The 21,192-nt window shown below is 44.1% G+C and overlaps 1 protein-coding gene across 3 annotated transcripts in view; it reads left to right on the top strand.

Annotated features, from left to right (window-relative positions):
• CREB5 (cAMP responsive element binding protein 5) overlaps positions 1–21,192 on the top strand; it is a 392,461-nt gene that overhangs the window by 278,894 nt on the left and 92,375 nt on the right. For all 3 annotated transcript variants that reach the window (XM_036247061.1, XM_036247059.1, XM_036247060.1), the window contains exon 6: positions 17,156–17,282. In XM_036247061.1, coding sequence (XP_036102954.1) covers positions 17,156–17,282 — 127 coding nt within the window. The remainder of the gene's footprint in view (positions 1–17,155; positions 17,283–21,192) is intronic.

The following is a 21,192-nucleotide window of genomic DNA, read 5'->3' as shown; positions in this document are numbered from 1 at the left end:
CCTCCAATTATTTTTTACTGCTCTTCCTGACAAAAGCCAGCAAACACTTTACAGCCTCATTTTTCTCGTGTGCTAAAGCAGGGGAGTGGGCTTGGAGCTGCACCAGCCAGTGAGGGGCGGAGCCTGGCTGAGAAGGGCGGGGCCCTCTGCTCTGTGGAGCTACACTGTCCCATGTTCCTGTTTCTTTTTCATATTTAAACCGGGATGACCAAGGTTTGCTTGCCTGCTTCCTTCCTTCCTTCTTTCTTCCTTCCTTTCTTTCTTTTCCTCTGAAAGGAAGGGTGCATTCAGTGACTGCCAATATCGATTTAGAAACTAGGAGGCAACAATGTATTTTGCAAAAGGTTTCGAGTCCATGTAGACTGAAAAAGAAAGCTATATTTAAATCTATGTTTTCACTCTATGCTGGAAGCAATGGAGAACGTCACTTACTCTCATGTTAGTGCAGTGTCTCACATAATACTCTGAGACAGGGTTTTCCAGGAGCCCTAATTAATTTACTGCAAAAAGAGTACCCAAAAGGGCGAGGAAAAGTCACAAGAAACATACAAAGCTACTTTCAGTACCCCCAATGCAAAGACTACATAATAGTGGTGGTTAAAATATACCCCTGTCCCCATCTCATGCTCATTTATATTTGTTGAGCTCAAAGGAAGACATAATTGAAAACTAGAAATACTGGAGAGAAAACTCCGTTGTACTACTTTCTGTCTTGAAAAAAAGACTTTAGAATCTGAAAAAGTAGGAGCAAATTCTGGCTCCATTTTTACCTTTTCCAGTGCAGCCTAATATAGGATAATAGGGCCAAAGAGAGTTCCTTTGATTCTGAAGAATGCTGAGCCCCTGCCCAGAGCTCCCAATGCCTGCCTTCCACTTACCCTAAATCTCTCTCTCCCTTTTATTCCAACACCCTGTAATTCAAACAGGATTAAGTTCATACAGTAGAATCTATCAAATGATTCTCTTAGTTTGTAACTCAGCCTCCAACAGAAAACACTGGAAAGTAAATTTTAAAAGTCTAGATGAATATAGTTCCCAGTTTGGCATCTCCAAGGGGACTGGCATGAATGAATGTCCATCAGATGGCATGTGTGTGTAGCTAGGGAGTGTTATCATTCAAAGAGAGTGTTTCCATCTCATGTGAAATCATGGGCAACAGCAACTATTTTATATCTTCTCAGCCTGTGTTGACATACGTTCACCCCCTTGCCTTGCACACAGGGCAAACTGGGCATGGAGCCCCTGCTACCTGTACCCCCTGTCCCTCGCTCTCACACTCACATACATGAACACACGTGGGCACAGGCAATGCAGGCCTGTTATCTCATCTTTCCTGGAGCAATTCTGTGTCTCCTCTTCGAGGACCCCTCCCCTAAAACTCCTGGGGGATTAGATGTCACTTTGGTGTGTGTGGGGGGAGGGGTGTCAGGCTGCTTCCATTACACCCCAGCCTGACTTCCAAGCCTTGTCTGTTTCCCTGAATAGATCATGAATTTTTTTAGGACGAGGATGATCTTTTATTCACTCCAGGCTCCCAGCACAGTTCCTGAAACATAGCAGGAGCTGAGTAAATGTTTAAACACATAAACGTAAACAATATTTTCAGTTGTGTTTCTGTTGGATTGAATTTTGATTGAAGCCACAAAAAGTAAGTGGCACCGAAATTACCCTTCTGAGGGCCCTCTGGGTCCCTAGTCCGCTTGGGAAATGTGAGGAGTGAAATGCAGTGGAGTTTTCGCCCAGATGAGCTCCCTGCTTGATTTCAACTTTCTCCCCTAACCTATGTTTATCTGGATGGTCTTATTTATATCTATTTCCTTTGGGTAAAAATAGAAGCTCAAAAAAGTGAATTTACCACACCAGGGATGGTCCTCCTGACTTGTGCCGGGGTTCACAGACATCGTTAACATGTTGCCCTGCGTGTGGATAGCCGGCTAGATGCTTATTTTCTGAGTCATCTGACTTCTGAGTTTTCACTTTTTTAAGAGTATAATTAAGATAGGTTCCCAGGGATTAAAAAAAAAAAAAATTACCGTGAGTAAAGCAGACAGTCTATATGTTGAGACCCATATAAGGAGATCTGTGGGCACCCGCCCAAACTGAGAGAGGCATTAAGAGCTATTCAAAACCTACTGAAATGTCAACACACTTTTGAAAAGGGTCCATTAGGGATGCAAATGTATGGTTCCCTGATTATGATAAGCACTGGAAAGAAAACAGTGAAACCCATTAGGAGGTTTTGAGAACTTGGTTTTGAAGAGTGGAGAAGGCAACTCTGGTTTCTGCTAAGGGCTGGGCTTCATGTCTGTCCCCAGCCCTTCTCTGTCTTCAGAACTAACAATTCTTATGAGTGAAATGGCTCTAACGATTCCGCCATTTTTGGATAAAGCCAGTGAACTCATCTGTAGATGGGCCGTCTTTGACATGCCTTCCACGGCAGGTAGAATTCATTTTAATGAGGCTCATTCTCTGGATTACCAACTGGAGCTTGTTCGTGGAAAGATCTGAAGCAGAAGCTCCCTTCAGGCTTTCGATGTGTTTTAGTTTGTTCTTGCTGGGAAAGACTCATTGTGACTTAAAAATCTATCATTGTTACTATATAGTCTTCTACAAATCAACTCACACGCAGGGTATATTTCTATTTAATGATCACTTAAGGCTTTTCTGGGACAATAACTGATTCATCTAATCAGAAGGACACCTTTCATTCTGGCTGTCTTGAGTTATTCACACATGATGTCAGAAGATGTTCCCTAGTCATGGATAAATCGAAGCAAATTATTGTGTAATCACTCTCAATGTAAAAAAAAAAAAAAATTAATTGATTTTTCCATTTTCCTTGATCTGGAAGGAACTGTATCAATTTCCAGGACGTCATAAAACAAAATATTTAAAGTATGTTTCAAATAATAAAAAAAAAAAAATTCTTAACTTAATAAAGATGTGGAATTCATTTATGAAGAAAACACTGGCTGCGGACCAACCGTCCGGAGAGTTGGCCAGAAGTCTGTAACAGACCGTCATTCGTGTGTGTCCTCTCTGCCCATCACCCCTGAGCCCAGTCCATATTAAGAAAATGAATTCTCTCCACCACACTGGACTTGGAAATCATTGATTTTGTTTACTTTGTTTTTGAGTAAAAAAACAGACGGTCTTTTTTTAGTTTTCTGCCTTATAAGGAAAGCAGCTCAAGGCACTTGTAACTATTGCTTTTCAGGCCCTATTTTAACGAAAGAGATTTGTTTGGCATATAGAGTTGATGCTTAGGAATCTTACATAAAAGTTATGATTTTTTTTTTTTTTTTTTTTACCCTCCTGGAGAGCTTCAACCATTGAAACTATTGGCAAAAATGGGAATCACCGAACTGCTCTAAGAACAGTTGTCTGCTTCAGCGTTAGCCTGAAACAAAAGCTGTGGGTCCTGGAACGAACATTTCCATGTGGCATTTTCGCTGTTGTGCTCCTCAGGAGGGACAGCCTCAGGCTCACAAAGCAGGTTGGAGGGGTAGAGCATTTAAAGGATGATTTTATTAAATGCGAAGGAAAGCCACGGAAGAATGTGGAGCAGTGAAATGTCGCGATTAGGTTGTTGGTTCGGGAAGATTATTCTGGCTGCAATGCAGAGGATGGATTGGAGAGGAGCAAAACTGGAGATAGAAACTGTTGGAAGAACCAAGTGAGAGAAGATAGTGTTTTGGACCAGGATCTTGGCAGGGGACAGAGCCAAGGAGATGGATTCCAGGTCTATTTTGGGGTGGAGTGGATAAACTTAGTGAATGATTGGCAGTAGAGAATGAAGGATATCAAAGTGAATGCCCAAATTCCGCTCGTCTACTCCTCTCATAGACACATAGATGATAGGTTTAGGGTTAGGGTTTAGGTTTAGGTTTAGGTTTAGGTTTAGGTTTAGGTTTAGGTTTAGGTTTAGGTTTGGCTCGCACCAATTACAAAGGCTGAGAAATCCCGTGATCTGCTGATCTGCTGATCTGCTGGTTGCTAGCAGGAGACCGCGGGAAGCTGGTGGCGTATACATTTCAGTCCGTGTCCGAACACCTGAGAACCAGGAGCTCTGTGATGGAAGACCCCGTGCAGGGGCAGGAAAAGACTGAGACCTCAGTTCAATCAGTCAGGCAGAGAGAGAAACTTCAACCTTCCCCCCCCTTTAGTTCTGTTCAGGACTTGAGCAGCGTGGATGGTGCCCACACACCTTGAGGAGGGCAGTCCGCTTTACTCAGTTCACCAAGTCGGATGCTGATCTGTTCCAGAAACACCCTCACAGACATACCTAGAATAGTGTTTCACCAGACATCTGGGCACCCTGCGGCCTAGCAAGCTGACACCTGGAATTAACCATCCCAGGAGCCCAGACCGTCCGTGGCGCTCCACCTCAGCACCTGGGGACTGCTGTCTCGGCTCTTGCAGGTGGCCCAGGTGGCAGCTGCTACCCAGCCGTGAAAGTGGTCGCCCTGGCAGCTCACCGATTTGAGGGAGCTCTATCGTTTTCAGGACCTCCGGGCCCAAGGAGGCCGATGGCACACAGAAAAGACAGAACTGCTTATTTGGGGACCTGAACTACCTCTCCTAAGAGGTGTTATTCTGTTTAATAACAAGTGACTAACTCTAGAGCTCAAGAGAGTGAAACCTTTATTCCGCGCTAATTAAAAGGATCATTGTTCATATATAAGAAGAAACTGCCTTCTCCTCTATCCCTCGGGACTTCTGGTTCCTGCCCTACTTTGCTAAATGTTACCTGCACTCAGGGACCTTGGGAGCCTGCCTTTGTTCAAGGAAAGGGAATGTCCGAGAGAGGCCAGTGACGAATCACCCATTCGTCCCCCGCTTTGGGGACACTCACGACAGACATGCTGCTTCCCCCACATAAATAGTTCTTGGCCTCTCCATAAGTGAGATTACTCACTCTTGATCATATCCAATCACATGACTTTAGGGTGGGAAGGTCCTTGAAATTTGCTGGCTTAGCCCCTTTACCTGACACATGAAGAACAGAAGCTATGGGGACTTGAGGACATGGCTCAAGATCACCAGGCAGACAAGTGGCTGAGGCAGTGATGTCCTTGTGGGGGTGTTCAAACTCAAAGCCATGTGGTGAAGGGCTCAGTTACTCCTCTGTATCTCTGTGATCTTCAGACCCACACATCCAGAGAAAGTCCTGTCTGGCCTTCCCTTCTGGTAAGCAGCTGAGTTTCAGGGGCCTGAGGAGAAGCCAACTGTCATCGCAGAGCAGCGAAGGGGTTTCTTAGGGACTCGTCAGCTCCGGGGAACAAAGTGCAATGTGTGCACGTCCTTTGACGGCACTGTCAGTCACTCGCCATTCCTGTTCGACTAGGGACTTACTGTCGATAACTAAAATTGACATTTACTGTGACCGTAACCCTCCCACAAATTAAAGTCAGACCCCAAGTCCCTCTGGGGAAGATGTTTATAAGCTGTAGGAAGACATCTGAAATGATACCAAATTACTTTTTAAACTTGAAACCCCAAATACCACATTTGTTTGGGAGTAGGAATAGGACCATCTGGGGAATAATATGGGAAACTGAGCAAGTCACTCTCTTGGGCAAAACACAAGGCCACCGGGGAAGGGATAGTGCCTTAAAAGAGAGGTTTTATATATACACCCTGGTGTGGCTTTTAACTAATCACTTAAGCCTAAACAAAACTTCCTTCGGAATGAACTCGAAGGAAAAATAAGCCCTTTCAAACTTCGTGCCTTCAAAGAACAGATGTGCATGCCTCAGTTGGACTTATAAAATACACCGAGAAGGGGATTGAAAAAAGGTCACAATAAAACAGGTCTATCCAAATGCAAACCTACGTTCCAAGGTTTGACTCAGCTAATCTAGACCCAAGTGTGTGTAGGGCCAAAAGCCTTTACATCACTTTTGCCTTTCAGCATGTGGACGTCTGTGTTTCTACATGTTGTGGGGTCATCATCTCGGTCTCAGAACCTAATGAAAGAACCAACCGACCACAGGGGAGCTGTACTCAGTCGTTGCTGTGTGTCCAGCCCATGAGTTGCCCTGAAAATAGCAAAGCCTGGTTGAAAAGCTCTTTGGGATTCAAAGCGCAGAGGAAATGCCAAGTATCATTATTATGAACTTTATTGCTATTATTTTATTAAGTGTTCCAGATTAATATCAGTTTAGTTTCATGATAAGGGCTCCTGCAATGTGGGAGAACTTGAAAAGTAGCCCCGGAAAGGTTGCACAAGGAAGACACACACGTTTCCTAGAAACTGCCCCCGCCCCCGGACCCCCTTGCTGAGTCAGTCAGTGCGCGTTCCTTCAGGATGCTGTTTCCAGTTGTCAGGACCCTAAACGGATGCCTCGTGAGCACACTGCTGCCCTGTTCAGTGAAGCAACTTCTTTAAGTCATCCAACAGACCTCTCTGAGTCCGGGACGAACCTGGCTCAGAGAAATCAGAGCAGGTTTCCCCAAAAAGATGACACACTAGGGTACTCCAGGGTTCTCAGTATGGAAAGGACACTCAGCTCCCACCAAGAGGCTGGATGTTTCAGGCCTTTTCCCCAATTTGCTTCACCCTGAAATGTAGAACAATATAGCTTTTCTTTGTATTTTATTTCTTTTTAAAATATATTTTATTTATTTATTTTTAGAGAGAGAGAAATATCGACGTGAGAGAGAAATATTGATTGGCTGCCTCCTGCACACCCAGCACTGGGGATCGATCCTGCAACCCACGCATGTGCCCTGACCGGGAATTGACCCGGGGACCTCTCGTTCCATGGGATGACGCTCAATCCACTGACTCACACCGACTGGGCTACTTTGTGTTTTAAAGTGACACTAGCAAAACTTTTATTATCTGAAATAGATTGTCTCTGGAATAGAATATACATTGATCATCATCCAAGGACCAAGCACACACAAAATGTTATCAGACCATCCTGATGCCAAACCTATGAAGTGGGTATGACCGCCCTGTTTTTGCCCATGGAAAATCGGAGAAGTGAAGTGACTTGCCTAGATCACACACACATGGTCTGTGACAGAGCCATTGGTCAGCCTACACCTTGTCGGCCACACGATGCTCTTTATTCCACTGTCTGGTGAATGATGACCGCCAGCATTATCTCTATCTTTCTATCAGCCACTGTGATTAGAAAAAGTGAAAATAATAGACCTAATTTAGGACTATGTGAGGTCTGCCAGTTTTTCCTCCTCCTCCCTGGAAACCACACCAGACGGGGACGGATTTTTTTTTTAAAAGCCTAATAAGAGGAAATTCCAAAACCTCAGTAAGCCATTTAATTGTTTTACACTATTGGTTCTTGGGAGCTATTCTTGCTTCCAACCGAAATCCCATGTGCTGCTGTTTTACTATTGTTATTATTCTGCTTCAGTTGTGCTTGAGAGGAACTGCTCACCATTCTCAGAATATAGTCATTTAGAAACTTGGAGATCATGATCATCACCTCCCCATCTTCTTGTTCCTTTCACTTTGCTACTCGAGTCTTCCTTCCGGCCTCCGCATATTTTTCTTGGCATCTTCGGAACCTTCTCAAGTTCTCCCCCTGTCCCCTCCTCCCTTCCCCCATGATGTTCAGCCCAACAAGGATTCCTTTAGGGTCTCGCACCCAGTCCTACGGTTTTCGGTGATTTGATTACAGCTGTGGTCCGCAGCTCTCTGTTAGGTTGTGGCTGACTGAGGGGTTTGCCAAGGCTTGCCTGTGTCTCCTTGGAGAACGGTTACTCTCTCAGCATTTCTGTTCCTTTATCATTAAGAACGACACTTGAGACATCGGGCTGTTAACAGCCTAAGGTTGCATAGTCTATGCGTGTCATCGGAGCTGCCCTAAGCCACTCCTTTCACACATTGACACATCCCTCTTCTGCCAGTACATTTGTGGAGCTAATAATGTCTAGTGCCACCTCCTAAAGAGCTGAAATAATACTGTTGAGTGGCTGGTTGGAGAGAGTCATAAATTTGGTCTCCCAGGAGAGGTATTTGAAAACTGCCTAAGGGAGCCTGCCCAGAGATTCAAGAAGAGGTTAGATAAAGGCATTAGTGAGGGTGACCTGGTGGGGAGCCTTGCAAAACGCCCCGGCTGTGTAAAGGGTGCCTGAATGATCTGAGCATCCTGTGGCCCGGACAACGTGACACATGAAATTAACCACCCCAGGCACCACAGACAGGACCATCCCTAGAGCTCAACATAGGCACTTAGGGAATGTTATCTTAGCTCTTTAGCAGGTAGGCTCAGGTGGCATTTACTACTCAGTAGTGAAAATGTTTTTCCTGGCAGCTCCCTGATTTGGGGGAGTTCTGTTATTCTCAGAATGCTCAGTATGGACCCAGCCTAAAGGGGCTGATGGCACCCTACTTAAAAGAAAGAACTTATTCAGAGGCCTGAACTACCTCTCCGAAAAGATGTTATTCTGTTTAATAACAAATGACTAACTCTAGAGCACAAAAGAGTGAAACCTTTATTTCATGCTAATTAAAAGGATCATTGTTCATATATGAGAAGAACCTGCCTTCCTCCTTCCCCTCTTCTGTTTGTGCCGGAGTCTTTTGCAGTTAGAGCTGCAAAATGAAGCTGTGTATTTGGAACATAGCTATTGGGGGATTGTGTTGGGTGTGGATTCCACCACAAATTACTCATTAAAATTTGGTAATTGACAAGCTGAAAGTCCAGGAGAAACCAAAATAGAATTGCTGACTTAGAGTTGGGAGGGTTGTGTCTGCAAGCTCAGCCCGCTCTCTGCCTCTACAGAACATCCAGGCCAGTGTGCTAGTGAATGTTCTCATGAATTATTCATTGCTGGCGAATGAATGCAAGCAGCAATCACATGTAAATGACAAGGCTCATAATCAGAGGGCTACTTATTTGTCCTTATGAAGCAAAGGGGAAGCTTATTAACAACTCACAAACAGGAAGAAATTTTACTTAGAGATAGGTCTCTATGAAGAATTTTTTATACTGATGTAGCCAGATGTAAATCATTTATTTGAGCCTGCATTCAAAATCATCTTTTATTGCATGTCTTTTGATCTGCATTTACTTTCCTTTTCTAAGGGTAACGTTATGAATAATTGATGCAACTGAGAAGTTATTGGTTAATTGAAAAGCCATCTCTTGATGTCTTTAAGTCTGACCCATGGCTCAAGCCAAACTCTCCAGGCATTTAGGGTCTTTTATAAAGGGTCTTTATAGAGAGCCCCTAGCTCTTTACAAGGAAAAAAATATCAGATTTTGAAAACAGATTTTTCCCCCCAGTGGTAGTATACATCACTAACCAATGCAACTGCGTTTTGAGTTAACTTAAATGAATCAGACTGACTGTATGATGAAATCAGATTAATGGTACAGAAATCAGCCATTCAAAATGAAAAAAGAGATTGATTAAACAGTCTTAACAGCATGACTGTAAATTCCCATCTCCCCTCCTCTTACTGCTGCTCTGTTGGAAACGCTGGAAAGCATGAGTGAACATCTCTGCCTGACCAGATGCGGCGTCGATGCTATAAAAGCCAGCAAAGGCTCCGGCAGAAGGCAGCTCTGTTAGCTGCAGTATTATGTTTTATTACTACCATTGGCTTTCTCACAGCCCGGCTTTCATTTCAAGAAAAAGAAGTTCCATTTCCAAGATATCAAACACTGCATCTATAAAATAAAGACATCAGTAGTACAAAATTGATTTAAAAAGAAGCTCAAATTTATCTTGTGTGAGAAATTAAATCTCTGACACCCCTTGGTGATAATGACTCCGAAAGTATTCTTGTCAATATCGATAAGTCAGTGCAAAGCAAAAGAGATGTTTAGCTGACTATGGCGTGGGTGTAACTGGTACCTCCGAATCCAGAGCTCTGAACATTCTAAAGTGCAACCTTAGTGCAGGGCACGCATCCAATTTTCAAAACACTGTATAGATTGGAGACAGATGAGTGTTCCTGAATTATTCTTGGTCTTTTCTTATGAAATGCCTAAAACCTAATTTCAAATGGAAATTAATTTAATTGATGCAAAAAACCAGTGGGTCTTGAATGTATCAGAAAGCTTGAGTTTAATCTATGGGGCACTGATAAAAAGTACAGGTTACCTTGGGGGTAACCATTTATGCTTTTTAAGAACAGAAATGGGTTATGTCAGACTGTTAGGGTAGATTGGAGTTTCACTTATGACTTGTAAATCAATCAAGTTCTCATTAGTTAGCAAAGATCATTTAGTGATCACTGTTCTTATGATGTCCATCGCTAGTTGAAGAGGTCCTTGATATCTATGTTTTTATTAATTCAATAAATATTCATTAAACATCTACTAGGTATCATGTACTTTCTTAAGTTTTAGAAATATCTGTAGGGGCCAACAAAGCAGACTCCATCTCTTCTTCTTCTTCTTCTTCTTCTTCTTTTTTTTTTACGTGCCCCTAGCGGGAACTGAACCCTGGACTTTCTGGTCCATAGGCCAACACTCCAACTGCTGAGCCAAACCGGCCAGGGCGACACCATCTCTTCTTGACATACAAAGTTTATCATATGGTTGAGAACAGAGACACAATTTTTAAAAATCACCGAAAATCACTGAGAAATTATAATTAGGAAGCTGAAATGGTGAACTCCAAGAGACCATGAAACACATCTATTTTATCTATCGTCTTGGTGTCACCAATTGGATATTTGTAAATGAATTATTATGCAAATGGCCTAAGTTGCCAAACCAGTTGTCCAGTTCGAAATGACAGTGTATAGGGCCTGGCCATACCCATATCAAGTGCTTCATTGATTTTTGATTGCTTCATGGATTCAGTGATTGAATAAATGGTGATAAATGTTATTGGGAGAAAGTACAGGGTACTGAGATCACTCCAAAAAAGGCCCTAACCTAGTGTGGTTGCCCAGAGAGGGTGGTTGGTTCAAGGCTCTGTGGCTGAAAGGGAGCCGGTGCTCCCATGAAGCTGGGAGGAAGTCGCTACGGTATGTGCATGGAGCCCAGGGCCAGATGATGCAAGGCCTTGGAGCGATGTCAAGTTCTATCACAAGAGATGTGCTTACTGGGGTCTCTGAGGAGCTGGAACATTTGCTGGTTTTTGTTGGCAATTTTACTAGTGTTTAGGACAGGATGAGGCCTAGGGGACGAGGCAGAGGTTAGGATACAGATACAAAGGCACATTTCTCTTTTCGAACACCTAAATGTTTGCATCGCCAAAGGAACAGGGGCGGGGACAATTCTTGCAGGAATACTCCAGATCTTTAGCAGAGGTCCTCCGTTGATCGCAAGAAAACTTTGAGAGGGGAAGTGCGCGTTTGAATTGAATTCTGCTAATATTTTGGTGCCTTTTCTCAGGCTAAATATTTCTACTTCTTTGTCTTAAATTTCTCATTTGTTCAAGGGGGGAAATATTGCATTTGCCATCCAACTTCAGGAATTTGGCAGTGAGGCTGTGCAGAGCATGATCTCATTGAAGAAAAGATACGGGTAACACGATGTCTTCTGAAATATGGGCCAGATAGCTTTCTTGTTTTCCCAAATATTGCTTCTGTTGGGATTTGTCATTGTTTTCAGGAAAAACAAGTTACTGAGAACTGATCTCTAGGGAACTAGTTTGGTTCCATTTTGAGGAAATATTTTCAAGGATCCTTTCTGAGAAATAATCTGAAGTCATTTTGAAATTCTGTAAAATTGTGGATGAGAAGAGTCCATTTATCTCTGTGGAAGCAAAAGTTGACAGATTGTTAAAGAAATATCTTATATATGCAAGGAGTTGGAGGCATTTCGATATTTGTTGGATTGCGGTTCTTTAATTAAAGCTAAGGGTTGGTGCTCCGTAGGGTCCCAACCTTAAACCACAATTCCTTGTTTGAAATTCATGGATTCATCTGCTATTTGATCTGTGTTTCAGAATAATAACAATAACAAAATCAACCAATTTTATTGAACATATTCAATGTATTTAACATGTAGTAGCTCAGAATGCCATGAGGTAAATAGCTCTATAATCCAATTTTACAGTTGAGGAAACTGAGGCACAGAGAAGCCAAGTAACTTGCCCAAGGTCACACAGCTAGTAAGTGGCGGAGCTGGGATTCCACCTGGCATGCCATTTCCTTAGCCCGTGTCCTTCACTGTCCCATTCTACAATGTAATTATGACCCATGGGAATAATTAGCTCTATTGTCTTTCCAGTCCACATTCTACCTGATTTTCCTGACAATTTGCTTTCTGTAAAAAAATAAGAATTTTTAAATTCCACTTAGGAGAAGGAGTCAATGAGTACTTCTCATTACAAATTGCCTTCTATTCAGAGTTAAGAGTTTGTGTTCCGTCTTTCTCTTCGTCTCCCACCCCAGACAGAAACTCCCCCAGGGGAGGCCACAGCACTGATGTAAGAAGATGCAGTGGAAGCTCTTGGGTTCTTGTCATGAGCAAATACAAAGACAGTGGCAATACACTCTCGCTAGTCTGTATTCGAAATCAGGTTGTATTTAAATGAGAAAGAAGTGTGGGCCCCAGCAAAAGTATTGGATTCTTTTCCCCAACTTCTCTCACTTTTTAGGGATGCCTTCTGTTTGGGATGTATTCACATTTCACATGTCCTCTTGACATTAAGCAGTCAGTGCTGTACTGACTCGATTTGATTCACTGTGGACACCGACCACCTCCTCTGAGCCAGGTGCTGGGTTAACCCTGGTGGATGTATCAGAGAGCAGGGAAGAAAACCTTTAGCATAATGGAACAGATAGTCTCTCTAGATTAAGAGCATCTCATTTTTATTTCAGGCCTGGAATTTTAATTTTTGTTTCAAGAGATTTCCAGATGGCTACCCATTCACCAAACAGAGGAGGAAGCGGAGGGCCCAGTGTTGAATTCTTCCCTCTAATAGCAGTGGCCTCTGGCTCACCTGCTCCCTGCCCACCCTTCTTTCCACTGTATTGCTTTGAAGATTTTCTCATTCTGCCCTCCACCACCCAGGTCCTTTTACTGTGGGTTGTTTTTTTAATTTGTTCAAGGTCTCTTAGATGTCTGTTGTCTGATTGCGATGCTAACATTGATCTTCTCATTTTCTTACCTAATTTCTTTTGTCATTTGCTTCTTCCCTTTGCCTGATCCCACGCCTGGCAGAACTGTCTGTCCTGAGAGTTAAATAGATGTCATGGATCTTGTGAAGACTGGGAGAGGAGAGCACTGTGCAGTGACCCTCCCGAGACCTTGCAAACAAAAGCACTGGTCCTTAGCTCCTCAAAGACAGCTGGGCTTGTCCAAGGGCAAGGAAGACCCGCAGACACCGTGCTGGCTTCTCAGACACCCCTAGACTGGAAAACATCCTTGGTGGGGGGGGGGGGGGGGGGGACATGAAACCGCTTGCTGTGGCACCTAGCATTCTGTTAAAGACAGTGAAAACACAGTCTGTCATCCTTGACATTTTAATTGAAAGAAAAGCTTACATAGATTTCAGCCGTAAGCAGTATGTTTATACAAGTGTATAAAGAGGAATAATCTGTCACGTTGGAAAACTCTTAATGCTACAGGACTCAGTTTAGTAATTGAACAATCCAACATGAGCTCACACATCTTACCTTGTTCCATGCCTCAATAATTTTTAGTAGAAATACTTTACCTAGAGGCATATGGTTATTAAAAAGGAGGCTCGGCTTGCTCAAAGTCTGGAATTATTAGCTCATGGCAACAAGCCTGCACTGGAGAAAGACTGTCGGGTCTTTGTTTTCCCAACTTTACTGCAATTTGCCATCTTATTTTCAGAGTCTAACTGATGTGTTGTTTGGGAAGTTGTTTTTTTTTTTTTTGTTTTTTTTTTTTAAAGGAAGAAAGCATAATTTCACATGGATGAGTGACTTCTCGTGTTAGCAGTATTGCAGAATTTTACTGCTTCATTAGAAAGTCCAGGGAGCAGTGAGAATATCAAAGGAAATGGACTGTGAATTTATTTTAGTATAAAACCCAATAATAACTTAGTTATGGGGTCCATCAAGGTGTGATGGGGGGAACTCTCTGTTGCAAGCGGGATAGAAGTCCGGCTTCTTTTCACGAACCATCTGCCCGTGGGCCAGTGCGAGTGGTTCTGAATTCAGCCACTCCCGAGCAAAATGGGAGCAAAATGCCCTCCTACCACCTTGCATTGTTTCAAGTCCATGAAGGTGAGAATATTTTGAAAAACATGAAGCAGTTTATAAGTTCAATATAAAAAGTTGTATGCAAGTGCAAGGTATTCAATAATAATAACTTCTATATACACAAGGAGAATTAATTAATGCAATTATTCCCTGACCACTCTTGCTTCAATGATCTGGCTATTCTGGGCAAATGATTATTTCCTGGGCCAAGCTACATAATTACTTCAGTCTAGTCCTTTGTATACCCTGTGATGGATAGGCATAGATTTTTTTTTTTTCCTTTCAATTTTTGTAGTTTTAAGAGGCCAAGCAAGAAGCTTAGAAAACTCCATCAGTTTTGTAGGTGTGGTTGGGGAAATTATTTACGGAATATATGTAAAACAATAATTCAAAATCATTGAGAATCCAAACATACAGCATTCTCAAATAACCATTTTTCCCTTCAAGTATACATGGCTAATTGGTCTGATTGGCATCATTAGGCAGTTATTATTTTAATCCCAGGGGAACCCCATACCTTGAAAGCCTTTCTTAATTAATGAAGGAATGCTTGATATTTTAAAATCTAGTAGATTTATGCATGTGTGGAAATAACTGACCTAATGAGAACATTGAATTAAATGAAACATACCATTCCCCAATTATTCTGTACCACTGGGAGTTTTCCATAGATTTGGGAAGAATGAAAACTCATTTTAAATTTAATTACTTAAGCATCTCCATTCACATCATCATTAAGTTGTTTAATTTATTTCATTTTTAAAAAGAACCCATCAGTAAAAACATATCCCCAGATTTCTATTAGTATGTCATGTTAGAAACAAAATGTAAATGATGATAATATGAGGATGATATTGCCAATCAACATAATAAAAACTTTGGTTGTCTTTTCTAGAACAGTTTCTGCTTTTCCTGACTATAATGGCAGTATTATTCCCCACAGTGACTAGGGAAACAGACATGTGGGAGAAGGCTATATACATGTATGTAATGTATGTATACATGTATGTATATGTATTATGTATATAGATATAATTATGTATGTAGGTATACACATCTATCTACCCGGATGGATATATAGATCTACAGAGGATGGGTGAATGATTAGCTATCTAGAAATACTCTCAGTGAATCTTATTATGAAACTGGGGAGTTCAGATTATTAATCTGGTCTTTAAAGGAACTGAACATTATTAAGCATGGTATCGTTTATATACCGCTATTTTATTTTCAGTAAATGTCTCAAACAAAACGTGAGGACCGGGGAATGTAAAACAAAGGTCGTCTGTCTGAGCCACAGGGCGTACCTGTCTGACTCGGGGGTCTGCCTCTGAATGGGCTAGACTAAGACTCGGACTTGCAACCCGCTGTGTAATTCTGGGGTACTTGAAGCCTGGAGCTCCCCAGCCCTGGAAAGCTGAGGGCCCTCAGAGGCACTCCTAGTCCTTACTGCGGATCCTTACTCCAGAGGTCCCCGGGGCACAGGGCACGAAATAACGGGTACTTCACGTGCTTTGTGAAAACAGCTCTCCTCTCATTGTTGCAAGCTGCTTACCTAGCCTTCCTATGTCGCTGCCATAACATGTTCCATTCTAAAACCTGCGTGTAATCTCCGCACATCTGTGCACACGGTGAAGGCTTTATATCCTTTACTATTTTCACACAACTTCCTAAACATAAATATTGACTAATTCATGACGAACCCTTTTATGATGTGCGTGACGCTGATGAGTTAGCTGTGTTTCCAAAGGAGCTGTCAGGCGAAAAGTAGAAAACTTCATCTTCTTTGGAGTCATAACAGCCTTGCGAGGAAAGAGCGTGTTGGCCTCTTCCCACCGGTGGGAGCATGTGCTCCGGGGGGCACCGACCGCCGCTGCGGGGGGCTCTGCGCGGGGCTCTTCCCCCCCAGCGCAGGGAGGTGTCGGCCCCCCAGACCGTCTCTGACTGCAATCTTTGCACGAGGAGTTTTTTTTTTTCTTGGTTTAAAAGAAAGCATTCATGATGTCAGCACTCGCGATAAGAGGGTTTCACACACCGAGTCAGGGGTCCTGGGGCGTGTGTGTACTTGTTTGTTTACTTGTTTGTCGTTACGTCTTTAACTTAACGGTTCAACCTTTATGCAGCTCCCCAGAGCAGAAGCATCAGGAGGTTGAGAGCGTAGCCAAGCAGGGCACTTGTTTGCCAGTTTTAATAAACACAAATAATTCCCTTTTTCCCTCAGCCCCATATTCCCTGGCTCATTAAATCAATTTAAGGCCCTTAAAAAAATTTTCTGGCAAATTGAAGCAAAAGCTCAAACTATGTACTCCCCGAGGACGGCGTGCTTACCAAGTCCCGCAGGTCAGGCCAGACTCAGTTTCTGTCAAACAGCCTCACACCTCGAGTTATGATGAAATGAGGGGTTGGAAACGGGGGGCTGGGCTCCGGCCTCGCCCTGCTGCAGTGCCCCAATGCAATCCGGCTGCTTTCGTTTGGGTCCTGGCTTTTGTTTTCTTACCACTCACAGTGGAGACCAGTGAAAAAGTCAAAATAGATTTCTACTGGGAATCCATGCGTGAAGCTGGCTCTGCAAATCCAGAGAGTGAGAGTGTATCCGATCAATGCCAGGAGGGCTGCCAGGCGGAGGTGTGGGAGGACGTGGGTAAAACACATGTGCACACCTCTCAGGCTCTGAGGTCCTCCGAGGGCAGAGAATTCCCGGTCACCAAAGGGTTTCACCGCCAAGTCTCTTTGCTAAGAGTTCGGGGGTTTCAGACGATTTATCAGCTTGTTGTCTACCGAACATCAGTTAGATAACAGAGGTCAGGAAATGAAGTGGAATTTGATGTATTAACTAGGAAGCAGCAAAGGAAGCCAGACTTGTGTTTTATTTGTTATTATTTCCCTAATATCCTCAATTACGGGGCTCCCATCAGCGGAGCTGATCTGCTGCACATATAATGGTGTTGTCCTGGCTGGTCCTGGTCATGGGGAAATAGGCAGTGACTCCCCTGTCCAGGGCATCGGGAATAATTTTTGTTTTGTTTTCTTTGTCCCCAGGCCTGTCCCAGGCTCTCTATCTTCTCTGCTACACATCCACAACAGACAGAGACAGCCCATGCCAGCCTCCATGCCTGGGACCTTGCCCAACCCTACAATGCCAGGATCTTCCGCTGTCCTGATGCCAGTAAGTGCCTCTCACTTCCTCCGGGTCTTGTCCCATTTGCAAAAGTAAAGGAAAAGCTGAGCTTTCGGCTGACTGGGGAGAAAGTGGCTTCTGGATGGAGAGCTGAGCTGTGCGCCAGGTGGCTCCGAGTGCCAACTTGTCCATCCTGGGCATCGCTCTGGCTTCCCGCCCTTCGGTGCCTCTCTGGTGAGGCACGGGCTCGTCTTCCTCCGCCGAGAAGGGAACGTGCCACACCCAGGGAGCAGAATCTGTTCAGGGACACAGTTTTATGACTACTCCAAAGTCTACACTCGCTATTTACAGAGTGTCCTTAAACTGACAGTGAGTGGTCCAGCCAGGGCTCAGAGTAATACCAGTATTAATAATAATGATGGTACGTGGAGCTGTAACATATTCACACGTATCGTGTGCTTTTAATCATTCTAACAGCATGCGTTTAGTGCTCCTCACATGCTAGTCATCTCTGGGTACTCTGTCAACACATGAAACAATCCGAGGCAGTAGGTACTCATGCTACTGCCATGTTGTGAATGAACAGAGTAAGGGAAGTATCTTGCTTGTCTGAGAAGCAGAGCAGCTGAGTGTTGAACCCAGAATGGCTTCGGAGCTCACTCTAACCTCTCCACGATACGTACATTCCCTCCGTATGCACCGTTCTTACCCTCATTTTACAGATGAAGACACTGAGCAACTTGGCCAAGGTCACAGAGCGAGTAGGTGATGGGGTCAATATTGAAATCCAGGCAGTCTGACTCCTGTGTCTATGCTCCTCGTCATTGTGTTTTCCTGCACCTCTTTGTAAACAACAGATGGACGGGGATGGGAGAGAGATTATTTCCAGGGAAAACTGCGCTCTCCTTCCGTGGGTTGCCCTGCCGGTACTTCTTCATCTTCCCTGGCATTCTGCACTGGTGGGCGTTTGGTGGCCAGTGTTATGCACAGGGCACAAGAGTTCTCCAAACCCCTAGAGGTGGTTTGACAATGCCCTTCAAACCCTGTCACATCTCCGTTAACAGTGCCTTGCAGAGCATTGGAGCATTTTAAAGAATTGTCTACCTTTGTTATTTCACTGTGTTATCACAGCAATCCTGGGGAACGGAAAGCCGTAATTATTGACCCACTCACCTTACAGATGTAAAGCCGAAGAGTAAGAAGCTGGGGGGGTTGTCCAGTGTCACACAGCCGATGAGGGAGGAGTTATGACTGAAGCCCACAGTGAAACTCACACTGAGCAGCTCAGAGTTGGCAGGCGGAGCAGTTTGCTCATTTACGCAGCTGGAGGCGGGGGAATGGGGAGGACTTGGTGGCCCTAGTTTAGACGTGGACCTGCCCACTGTACATGCCAAGTAGTTCAGGCTAGAACAGTCTTTGCAAAGTTGGGCCAGAGGCGCTGCCTGCATTGCTCCTTCACCTGCATTGCTCAGCGTACCCCTCTCTTGAAGGAGAACAGCACCATCAGTGTCATTACCCCAGGTTTTCTTCAACCCAACTAATTGCACGAACACTTCCCCCACAAGCTGTCTTCAAATTCCTCTTGTCCAAAATTAGTCTCCTCTCTGAAATTCTATGCATTGTTCAAAGAAAGATCACTGCAGTGACCTTTTATTTATTTGACTAAACTATGTAGTGATCCCGGGGACAAAAGCGGGACACTTGAGTTAAAGAGGCCCCTCTTTTATACCACACCACTTCATCATACAAGGTGACCTCTTGTGGATGCTTTAGGAGGGAAACAAAGGATTGGGTGCATGTGCAGAGTCAGTGTAGACAAAAATCCCGGGATGCCTCCTGCACGGTCCTCACCCCACGTCAGGGACACGTAACAGCTGCCATAATGGTAGTGTCGGTCTAGAGCAGCGCTTCTCAACCAGGGGTGATTTGGCTCCCGGGGCATATTGGGCAGCATCTGGAGACACTATTGGTTGTCACAAGTGGGGGAAATGCAACGGGCTTGGAGTGGTGGAGGCCAGGGCTGCTCGGACTCATCCTGCGATGCACAGAACAGCCACCACAACAAATAACTATTTTGCCCAAATTGTCAATAGTGCTGAGGTTGAGAAACCAACGTCTAGAATGACACTGATGTAACTAATGAAAGATAATATAAAAATCTCTAAAAAGCATATCCTAAAAGTTATAGGCCCTAGAAATCTGGGCCTTTTCTTCCTTATCATCCAGGCGCAGCTCCCACGCTCACCCGTCGGCATTTCAAGCGTGGCCTTCCTCTAGGGTCCTGCTGCAGGGGCCTGAGTCCCTGGCACGGAAGGAAGCCCGTGTCTGCAGGGGAGATGGGGTTCTCCGCGGATCTGCAGTGCTGTCAGGCCACGCCTTTCACCGAGCCCTGGGCCTGACACAAAATGATGTATTTGTTTGTTTGTTCATTCATTCATTTCACAAACTATCGTTGAGCACCTTCTGTGAGCCAACTGCTATGCTGGACGCTGGGGTGCCGTGAAGGCCAAGGCAGGCACTGCCTCGAAGGAGTACACCGGGCTGTGATATTCTCCTCAAAGTCAAATGATTAAATGCTCCAGGAATATGAACATCTATTTATTTTTACAAAAGCCCAGTGAAGTGCAGACGGCTTAGCTCCTGTTCGTCAGTTTGTTTCCCCAAAGAAGAAGCTCTAAAAAAAAGGGAAAGAGGTGAACACTTTTATCTGGATGTTTTACCTATAGTTCTAAATGGTGCTTTGTGTTCAGCAAAGCCTCTCCTGTCCCCCAAACCCAGTCCCCGTCCACTCCTCAAAGCCACAGGCATGGGGCAGAGCCTTATTAGCACAAAGCGCCACGAGTTGTTTTGAAGAGCTGCTGACCCTATAATCATTTAGAGGGAAATGTGCAATTTTTTAGATAGAGAAGTCAGCCTGTTTTCAATATTCCGTTGAACTTGTGAGTCACGGGGTAGAAATAGTCATAGACCGTAATTTTTCCGAAAAGTAGGAAGTACAGCCGACTGCGGATCCAGGGGCTGAAACAGCTGCTGTCCCATTTTGCAGTGCATGAGGGCTAGTAGCTTGGGGACCTCCTGGCGACCATCATCGATACTTCCGGACAGTCAAACCATCTCCTTTGGAAAACTGAGAGCAAAAGCTCGCTTGGACTTGACTTCCCTAGGAGAAGGTCAACAATGTGATAAAGGCCTGAGTGCTACTCCAGCTGTTCTTCCAGAGGCCGGGGGCTATTAGTAATAAGCATTTTTCAGAGCTACCTTGATGACTTAACAATTAGTGTGCACACACATGCACACATACACACACAAAGAGTACATGCATGTAGTTAACGGCACTGAACTGTACACTTCAAAATTGTTACAACGATCATTTTTATGTTACATCTATTTTACCATGCCTTAAAAAAATAATTTTAAAAATCAGAGTTCCTAGGCTGCCTGGAGACTTGGGAGGATGTGAGTATAAATATTTCACTGAATTGGTAAAGCCTCGAAGGGTTTGGCAGGAGTGCTCTAGAACATACAGAAAATTCTTTGGCTCCTTTGGAAATAGTTGGAGGTATCCACACACTATAGGTAAGGAACTCAGGCCAAGTAGGGCTGTCGGTGTTGTTTAGTGGCAGGGCGCGTCCACCAGTCATTCAGGAGAAGGCTCCAGGCAGCACCTCTGCTAATCCACCCAGCAGGGTCGTACCCAGGCCCTGCCCCAGGGATGGCACAGCAGGAATTGCAGTCACAGGATCTCAACAATGGAAAGAGCATTAAAGGGTCACTTAGTTCAACCATCACTCTGAACTCTCCTCTGTGAGCTTTCCCTCCGTGATAAGGAGCTCTGTGTTTTCCAAGACTACCTAGGCCAGCTTGGAGCAGAAACCTGGTTCCCTAAAGTTTCCGACCATTGTTTCCATTTCCATCTTTGGACAAATGGAAAAACTCTTGCGCTGAAGAATCCCCTTAG

This window comes from Molossus molossus, unplaced genomic scaffold (assembly GCF_014108415.1).
Source record: "Molossus molossus isolate mMolMol1 unplaced genomic scaffold, mMolMol1.p scaffold_m16_p_7, whole genome shotgun sequence".
In the NCBI taxonomy this organism is placed as follows: domain Eukaryota; kingdom Metazoa; phylum Chordata; class Mammalia; order Chiroptera; family Molossidae; genus Molossus; species Molossus molossus.
The sequence above is the reverse complement of the archived record's forward strand: the minus strand, read 5'-3'. Positions and strand labels throughout refer to the sequence as shown.